This window comes from Vigna umbellata, chromosome 5, assembly GCF_029865625.1.
Source record: "Vigna umbellata cultivar VRB3 chromosome 5, Vumbellata_1.0, whole genome shotgun sequence".
Taxonomy (NCBI): domain Eukaryota; kingdom Viridiplantae; phylum Streptophyta; class Magnoliopsida; order Fabales; family Fabaceae; genus Vigna; species Vigna umbellata.
The window spans coordinates 42,485,327-42,495,490 of record NC_142169.1 but is presented as its reverse complement, the minus strand read 5'-3'; the positions used below and the strand labels follow the sequence as shown (position 1 = coordinate 42,495,490).

The 10,164-nt window shown below is 33.2% G+C and overlaps 1 protein-coding gene across 1 annotated transcript; it reads left to right on the top strand.

Annotated features, from left to right (window-relative positions):
* The first annotated feature begins 2,317 nt into the window (after window positions 1-2,317).
* Window positions 2,318-6,318, top strand: LOC148198387 (uncharacterized). Its single transcript, XM_088115231.1, has 7 exons — window positions 2,318-2,488; window positions 3,250-3,445; window positions 3,528-3,718; window positions 4,206-4,290; window positions 4,728-4,908; window positions 4,996-5,152; window positions 5,911-6,318. Exons 1-7 carry the CDS (start codon window positions 2,333-2,335, stop codon window positions 5,971-5,973), a joined length of 1,029 nt encoding a protein of 342 aa, XP_087971357.1. The 5' UTR covers window positions 2,318-2,332; the 3' UTR covers window positions 5,974-6,318.
* Window positions 6,319-10,164: the final 3,846 nt, after the last annotated feature.

Genomic DNA, 10,164 nt, shown 5'->3' with positions numbered 1-10,164 from the left:
TATGAAATCCTCACTATGATAATATACGTTCGTCATCGAACGGTCTTATACCGTTCGGTTTTCTAGTAAAGTGCCTAAAAAGGAATTCTTTCATTTGGAAAGAATTTTGATCGAAAACAAACGTCCTGTGAAATACTATGTTTGAGCGTTCGGCTCAGCCTAGTGGTACCCGTATATCTAAAATAAAGTAAAAATACATTTATACCTTATACTTTAAAATTAGTAACGCTCGGTCTTATACCAAGCGTTCGTCATAAGTAGCGCTCAGTCTTATACCAAGCGTCCGTCCTAAGTAGTGCTCGGTCTCATACCAAGCGCTCGTATTTTTGTGTAATCAACTTTGATAAAATAACGTTCGTCCAATTATAATAATATTTCCCTTTTCCTCACGTTCGGTCATTTCCTGGCATCGGACTTCCGTATGTAAATTACTCCAAAGTTGATTTTTTTATATTCTTGGTTCTTCTCATAAATTGGATCCTGTCTAAGACCTCCATAATGAAATTTCTTTAAGTACCAGTGTAAACCCAAACGAGTCAGTTCACTTAACTGACCCGCGTAGAAAGTAACGTCCGTTACAGATTTCTTAGTTCATTCAGTCCATTTTCTTATCGTTCGTCCTCGTTCTTCATAGGGCTGAACGTTCGTTATTTTATGTTTTTGAAACTAAAGATGATAATGATAATAAAGTACAAGATTTTGAATGGTGAACAGTATGTGGAATGATTATACGATTATGGAATTTGAACGAGCGTTCCAGGGAGGAACGACTCTTATATTAAATATTGGATTTGGTAAAGTATGATTGTGGTTATGCTAATGCTGGCAGTTCATCCTGATGTTCCGTGAGTACTCATCCTCACGTAGAGGGGGTAGGTCATGTGTGGGAACGGCAGGAGGTCCTAGTCCTTACGGGTACTTTGGATAGGGCTAACCTCGAGTGACAGCTGTTGAGTGTATCCCAGTTACTACATCACTCGGGTGCAAGAACGCCTGTAGCTACACAGATTCATACAGTCCGGACGGTCTGTCTAGAACTATATTTCGTGTGATGTTATATGTTGAACTATATGTTTGTGTGGATTGGAATATTTATTTTATACGTTGATGTATGAATTAAATTGCATAAGCTTACCCTTTCGTTTTTCCTTTGTGTTGTCTCTCGTCCCTGTACGTCCGTCCTGTCATTGTAATGATCATCCGTGTGGATGTGAGCAGAAGGCGAGGCTACTTTAGAGGACGTTATTGAAGAAGAGAACTTGGTGGACGTGGAAGTTAAAGCCGAGCCCTAGAGTGCCCGATTATTTTAGAGAATAGCTGTTTTAGTTTTGACGTTCGGTTATTTGATTTTGTAAAACCGTTCGTTCTGAACTTTCGATACTTCTGTATTATGTATTTAGTTCTGTACTTTAAGCCTTTCGGCTTTTGAACCTTAATTTTAGTGTAAGACTGCATTATTTAACTGTTTAATATAATTAATTCTATTATATAGTGATTACTGTATTTTAAGATGTTACACGTTTAATTAAAATCTGTCACGAGGGATTTAAGGGAATCCTGAAAGAATAACATAGTTGATTTAGTGAAAAAAAAATTTATTAGAAAGTGATGTGACTGGTTAAAAAGAAAAATAGAGTTTTGAATGGAAATAAAAATCCTAAAAGGATGGCACCAAAAATTCCACAATCTATCAAGTGGCTTTAGTATATAGGTATAAGTATAGATCTGATTTTATTATTTTAAGTTCCAATTGTTACATGAATCCTTCAAGAATCTGGAATGTCATATTCTAGTTTCCAATAATTCAGTTTTATTAATTGACTTTTAAAAAATCATAATTAGAAAATATCATACTTAAAATGACACAATTATAATACTTATGACCCAAATATCAGAATTAAAATTACACATAAACTAAAATCCAATAGCTGCAATACTTTAAAAAAACAAATGAAACTTTAATTCTAACTAATTAAAATAGTACAAATTTAACTACGATTTTTTTTTTCTACGTTTACATTGCATGATATGAGTGAGAAACTAGAACTTCCCAAAAAGTACAATGGAGGAACCCAATTATTTATTAGGTTTTTTCTAACAGAAAGAGAATAACAGCATCCCACATGCCACGTGGTCCCCATTCAATTTCCTCATCCCGATTTTCATCCCTCCGATGCATGCAGATCCAACGGTTCCGAACCTTCCACGATCACTCACAGCAGCCTTTGATTACACGAATTCGACATGGTTCACGTTGCTCCACGATTATCCTTTCTGCACCGTCAGATCTTGAAAGATCCAACGGCCACAGTCGCGTTTAGAATCGCAGAACATGGCAGCGGGAACAAGAGCTGAAGTAAGAGAGAGAGAGAGAGAGAGAGTTGGGTTGGTGGAGGTTTTCAAGGAGATGGAACGAAGTGGTGGGATGGTAACTGGGTCGCATGAAAGGAATGAACTTGTTAGAGTTAGACACGGTTCCGATAGTGGGGTTCGTTCTTCTGGCTCTGTTTCGACATTTTTTCTTCGTTGGACTTTTCTGAAGACCATGTTTCCTGTTTTTCTTTTTGGCTCTGGGAGTTTTGTTCTTTCACTGTGTGCGACTGACTTCATAGTTTGAGTTTTTATGCTTGCAATGCAAATGGGTCATGCAAGTTTTGTTCTTTCTTGAGAGTGTGTTGGAGTGCCTTGTTTTTCTTCTTCTCCTTGCATGGAGGTTTGGGTTGGATTTCTTTTTGCATTTTTTTGGTCGGTCAGCTAAACATTGTTTAGTGGTGTTGGTAGGATGGTTGGATCTTGATGTATTTAATTGCTGGTGTGATTCCCTATTGGTGGTGGTGTTTAGGAGTTGAATTTGAATTTGTAATTTGCATGTAGTGTGTGATTTTGAATCAACATCTGGCAGGTGGTAATTGATAAGGTTTTTCTTTGAAACAGTACTGCCTAATCTCTTAGATGATGAGCCCATTGGCACTTGAAAGAATTTTGATTGCAGGTTGCAGTCTGGTGTTGGTAATGAAAAATGCTTGTTAACTGTAATTAATTGTCTGATCCTGATCATACAAAAGATTTCATGGAAAATTCATTAAAAAATCTTGCCATGATGGAATCTTACTTGTTTGTGTCCTTCTAAACTCGTATGGATGGGGCTTGTTGCTTTTGCATATCGTCTTGCAAGAGATTGATCCGCATAAACTTAAATTTTGGTCATGTAATTCTAATTCTGACTTGTATAATTTCTATACTCTGCAGTCTAAACCCTTGAAGAATTTAAATGGTCAGATTTGTCAAATATGTGGTGATACCATTGGATTAACGGCTACTGGCGATGTCTTTGTTGCTTGTCATGAGTGTGGCTTCCCACTTTGTCATTCTTGTTACGAGTATGAGCTGAAAAATGTGAGCCAATCTTGTCCCCAGTGCAAGACTAGATTCACAAGTCAGCAAGGTTAGCCTGTGCATAAATGCTTTTTGTTTTTGGTCTTTCCCAAATCAGAATTTACAATGAACAAGATGAATATGGATATCAGAGGGTGCTGGAGTGGAGGGTGATGATGATGAAGAAGAAGATGCTGATGATCTAGATAATGAGATCAACTATGGCCAAGGAAACAATTCCAAGGCAGGGATGCAATGGGAAGAACAAGAAGATGCTGACTTCTCTTCATCATCTGGACATGATTCTCAAATACCAAATCCCCATCTAGCAAACGGGCAACCGGTAAAGTATTTACCTGATTCTGTCGTTTATCAACTGGGGTTAAATCACAAGTGTAGCAGCAAAAATGTGTGAACTTGCACTCGCACCATTGGTTGAAGTTATGCATTCTCAGACTCAATTACTCGAAGTTGGACATGCTTGAGTAAAGTTTGAAAATTATGAAAACCTCGAAGATATACTCTTATGCTTTTCACTTTTAATGTTGTGATATGCTTAGTTATATACTAGACCGTAAATTTGATTTCTAGCATGTAATTTTGTATTTATCACTTGTGTAGCTTAGCTTGTTTAGATATAGACAAGTATGCTACTAATTTTGTTTGAGCTTTGTAATTATTTACTGTAACAAGTGTTATGTATGTTATATTTCATAAAATAATGTATTTTACTTATAGACTTCATTGACATCATAGTTGGTACATCATTATGCAACAATGATACACTAAATACTAGTACTAATATAAACTAATTGTTCTTCTATGGTTAGATGTCTGGTGATATTCCATATGCTACTTCTGATGCTCAATCTATGCAAACTACATCAGGTCCTATGGCTAATACAAAGCAACCGGGTATGAAGTTAACCAGAAGTGCCGTCAGCATATCACATTTTATGGCTATCTCAACTTTTTTGAATGAAAAATGTCTTTTTATAACTGTTCCTATATGAGTCTTGGATCTTACAAAGAACTCAAAATTCTTCAATTCCTTGAAATTTGTATAAGAGAAAATTTTCTTTATAAAAGTTGTGGACTTTTAATTTCGCAGAATACCTTTACTGTATGTGATTAAACTTTTTAAAATTAAATTACGAAACATCCTTTTTCAGTATCTAGCATCTTGACTTAGGAATTAATATAATATAGTTTTAGTTTTGTTATAAATGTTCTACTATATATAAGAGGCCTTTTTGTGTTGGTTTGTTCAGAAAATAATTAATGTTCAGAAAAGGACTGCTATTGTATTTTACTTATTGTGGGTTTGAACTTGTGAATTTGGAAAAATACAGGTCTTGAAAGTGATGAAGAGATAAGGAGAGTGCCAGAGATTGGAGGGGAAAGTGGTGGAACTGCAGCCTCTCGGCCGGAAGCTGGTTCAAATGCTGGTGCAGAACGTGCTCAGGGGACGGGAGAGGGTCAGAAGAAGAGAGGGAGAAGCCCAGCTGATAAAGAAAGCAAGCGGCTTAAGAGGTAGGTATAGATATAACCTTGGTCATGTCTAGCCTCTACTGAAACTTTTCTCCTGTGACTCACTGAGGGAATTTGAAATGGAAATAGGCTATTGAGGAACAGAGTTTCGGCCCAACAAGCGAGGGAGAGGAAGAAGGCTTACTTGATTGATTTGGAAACAAGAGTCAAAGACTTGGAGAAGAAGAATTCAGAGCTCAAGGAAAGACTTTCTACTTTGCAGAATGAGAACCAAATGCTTAGACAAGTATGCTAATTTTTCTTATTTTGTTAGCATGGCATCATCATTATAACTATATATACATCTCTCTAACTCATTACTTACTCTACCTATTTTTGACTTGTGTGCTCTAAAATTTGTTTTATAAAGGAACAAAGGGGATATTCATGTTAGCTTATGCATGGTTTATGAAACCATCAATATCAGTTTAGTCTTTCAATTTGATTGAACGAGTTTCTTCATAAAGTTTTATGAGAGTACAAAATAAGAAAAAAATTAAACTGACTTTTCCACAGGTTAATTAGTTTATGCATGAGCTAATTTATGCTTATGTAAAAGTCAGTTTCATGTTTTTGTTTACATTTTTTCGTCTAGAAATGTTTATGGAGAAGCTCATCCAAACATGTCCTTAAGCTAGGACTTCATATGACATCAAAATGGTTAAGAAAACCTTGAGTTATTGGATGAAGTGGAAGGAACTTGGTTCCTTTTTTTCCTGTTTTATATGCGCATCGAAAAAATACCAAGGTTTCATAAGCTTGTTACTTCTCCTATGTGCTCATAGCAGACCACTTTTGGTACTTATTTACTAGAATACACTACCAAATTTGCATATTTTATACCGATGTGTGTTAAAACTTGTCTTTGATGATAATCACAACAACCCAAGTGAGATTAGTAGTCTTTGGTTGGGAGAAATCTGTAGTAGGAAAAAAAAAAAGTTCATCAGTGCTGTCAGTTTTGTTTGGCTTTATCTTACTGAGTCATGTAATTGCTCTTTGTAGATATTGAAGAACACAACAGCAAGCAGGAGAGGGAGCAATAGTGGTACCAATAATGCTGAATGAACATAATGGCAAACGATGACAGAAAACTTATAGCTGGAGTAGATTTAGACGAGTATATTAGCAAGAAAAAGGGTATATTAGCAAGAAAGAGCAAAAACAAGTAATTAAACATTAGTTTTGATGATTCTTTTCTAGGTGTGCTTTTGTAATACAGTGAAGTAAAGGATGAACCTCAACACATGTTTTATCCTAAAATATTGTAATCTGATGTTCCACTATTTATGAGTAATGTAATTATCATACAAAAAATTTTAGTCTCCTTGTATTTTAAATAATCATCAAACTACTTGATTACTCATCATGGTTATGCACCATTTGGTGAGGAGGTTCATTAATCATTTGTCATATATATCTGATTAAATCACTAATGAATTTGAAAAAGATTGATACTGATATACTTGTGGTGAAACATAAATATGTGCTTGAGTTGGCTTGATAATTGGTTAAAGAATTCAAAGGATCGAATGTTCAGTTTTGGGTTTTACGATTTTGCGTTTGATTTTGAGTTTTTCGAGTAATATTGTTAAAATTGATCTTAGAACATGAAATTTTGTTATAGTTTTGTTTTTAAAAAATGTTTGATCTCTATTCTTAAACAGTATGGGACCATCAAGTAGTAGCTAAGCAATGAAGATGAATATTAAAAATGTGAATATATCTATATATGGTTTTTAGTAAAATCAATATACTATATTTATCAAATTTTAGGAATGAATGTTATTGTGTTAAGCATTATAGAGCATGAGGGTGAGTGTTTGTAATCATTTTACTGAGTTTTTAAGTAAGATTGTCATTGGGGTGAAACTGACAATTATTTTCAATTAAAAAGTTGACACTTCATTTTACTTTTTGGACTTTGGTTCTAGATTCCAATTTAACTTTTACCATATTGCCAATAAAAACAATTAATTTAATGTCTATTCTGAAAGTATATTATTTTACTTTGAAATTTCCTTTCAGTAGAGTATTGACTAACACTTTTTGAAATTACTATATGCATTGAGAAAGAAATAAAATCTTATTTTATATATTTAGTCTATATCAATATTTATATCATGCAAATTACGTACTTTAGTAAAGATTAATATGATAAAAGAAGAGATAGAGGTAAGGTAATAAACAATAAACTTTTGTCTTTATATCATTGGTATCTATTTAACAAAAGATATTCATTTATATTTTAAATAATATATTATTTATCAAAATAAAGTAGGGTGATAAAAATTACTTAATTTTTATTCGTACAAAATTTTGTAAACTTAATAATTTCAGTTCAATGTTTGAATTTTGAAAAAAAAATGTTATTAAGTTAGTCCTAAAACTTTAAACCCTAAAATTAAGAAAAATAACTATGATTTTTAATATGATGTAAAGTGTGACGTGAAGATGTATGTTTTGTTTGGTTTCTATTTAGGTTTGTGAAAGGGACTAGACATAAATTGAATTGATGCATATTTATTGTCATAGGTTGATGATTTCAACACTATTCTTCCAATTCTAACTACAATCACAAAAAACCTAATACCTAACCTTTCCCCCACAAAAATTACAACAAATTGCTTATAGGTATAGTAAGCTCTTGTAGCCCATTAATTGGTGAAACAAAGTCTTTATGAAAACACTAAAATTGAAATTATTGTACAGTTCATTGTTCTTCTCTTCAAATATTAAATGTATCTATCAATGTGGTGTTAGTCTGAAATGAAATATTTGTCAAGGAAAAATTTTCAAAGAATTCCTTGTTTTACAAATATAAAGTGCTAGGAATACATTTTGTAACAATTGTTTTAGATAAGCCTGTGTTGAAATTTATTAAAACAAAAAAGACAAAATTAGTACAAAATGATCAATTTTAACCTACGAGAGTGTGTAAAAAAAGGATTTTCAAAATTTTCTCTTTGTAAATTTAAAAAATGAATAATAATTTTTAAACACCGAATTTTTTCAAACATTTATTATACACATGTTACCTTTTATTAATTTTTCTCTTTCTATATATCATATCACTGTTAACGCTTTTTTTTTAATAAAAATGAGAGTGTTAATTATCATGTTGTGTGTATCATCTCACACGACAAAAAAACATCAAACATATGCAACACATTTAAATATCATATGCAAAATAAATAACAAGGGACCAAAATTGACACATTAATTTCTAAACTGTAAAAAGATAAATCAAACATGTTTCTGCAAAAGTTAGGATAAATAAAGTTAGAAACTTCGTCAAGTATAATATTGAAATCTAGTACCAAGTTCATTATTTAGATTACTCTCTATAAATTTGAAAATCAATATATAAAAGAATTGGATAGCCCACGGAAAAGGCACTGAGTTACCTAAACAATAACATAAGGATAGCCCACGGAGGAGGCACCGAGCTACTAAGACAATAACAGAAGAAAAACCCTCAAACGAGCCACTAAGTTATCTATAGGGTAACATAAATGAAAGCCCTCAAACGAGGCACCGAGTTACTTAGACGATAACTTACTTAGACAATAACATAAGCAAAGCCCTTAGACGAGACACTGAGTTATCTAGATAGTAGCAAAAGACCACAAATGTGACACCTGAGTTACTTAGGCAGCAACACAAGCCCACAAATGTTGCACCCAAGTTACCTAGATGGTAACATAAGCCCACAAACGTGACACCCGAGTTACCTAGATGGTAACACAAGTTAAGCCCGTTAGCACCTTAGTCTACCTAAACAATAGCATCAAATGAAAAGCCAGCTCAGGTAGCACCCGAGCTTGCCTAAATCAGCAACACACATAAAGTTTGCCCAAGTCAGCCATACAAAGCTTTCTTAGATAAATGACACTAAATCATACCCAAGTCAATAATTAAAAACACTCAAGGCAACATCCATGGTCAAAGACAACTACTTATAGTCTAGCCGAATGACAAATCCACCTGCAAATATAAAGTCGGCTACGACTTAGCCAAATGGTCAATTATAGTCACAACAAGCATTCCTCATACACGCTAATCAAACTTTTGAACTTAAAGGGGCTTATGTACATATCTGGTCCAACAAATAGGCTAAGTGATATGTTTCAACAAGGTCCATTCAGCTTTATTGACCTAAAGTGACTGAACGATATTCTGAGATAAATTTGTTTGTGCAAATATTCATATATTAATAGTATATGTGATCAAATCTCGATATTTTGATTACGTCATGATATTTCTTAATACCATACATTTACATAATATTTGGTAGATCAGGTAAGGTATCACATTATTACTATTATTTTTGCTAATATATATATATATATATATATATATATATATATATATATATGGTAAGTTATTATATTTTTTGATATTATTTTATATTTTCTTGATATTATCAGTTTTTACAATAAATATTATAGGGTCGAGAAACCTTATAAATACATGTTGGAATTTTGTGACTCAAACAACATTTGGTTGAAGGAGTCAAATAAGTTAAATAAAAATATATTCCTATCCTAATTTTTAGGAGAATTTTATGCATTATTTAATTAATTAGGTTTAATAGATATTTCTCAAATTAGTTACAAATTCTGTAGTATAAATATTTATTGCTTATGCTCAATAAAACAACAACATATCAGTTTCCCTTTCATTCTTTTGCCTCTTATACTTTAAAACCCAACAATTGGTATCAAGAGCAAAAAAGGATTTTACGGGATCTGTGATATAACCCACAAACACCTACAACCACAAAATAGCCACCACACATAAGATGGAATCTCAAACATCCTTTACTACTATTTTTGTACCTCTATTTGATGGACAAAACTATCAAATGTGGGCTATCAAAATGGAAGCATATCTAGATGCTAACGATGTATGGGAAGCAGTAGAAGAGGATTACGAAGTGCCTCCCTTGCCAAATAATCCTACGGTTGCTCAAACGAAAAGTCACAAGGAAAAGAGGCTTCGAAAATCCAAAGCCAAATCAATTTTGTTCACAGTCGTATCTCCAATCATTTTGAACAGAATAATGACGTTGAAAACGCCATATGAAATCTAGAAGTTTTTGAAGGAAGAGTACGAAGGCAATGAGAGAATCAAAGGAATACAAGTAGTGTTCATCTAGCTGGGGAGTAGAGTTGAAGTTTCTGTACAAATGACCCTTTTTCCTCTGGTAATTGATTACAAGACCCCTGTAATCGATTACCAGAGGAAAAATTGTCA

Coding starts and splice junctions, on each gene's coding strand:
- LOC148198387 (XM_088115231.1), top strand. CDS start 2,333: ATGGCAGCGGGAACAAGAGCTGAAGTAAGAGAGAGAGAGAGAGAGAGA. Junction 3,719..4,205: donor ATCTAGCAAACGGGCAACCG/GTAAAGTATTTA, acceptor TTCTATGGTTAG/ATGTCTGGTGATATTCCATA. Junction 5,153..5,910: donor AGAACCAAATGCTTAGACAA/GTATGCTAATTT, acceptor TGCTCTTTGTAG/ATATTGAAGAACACAACAGC.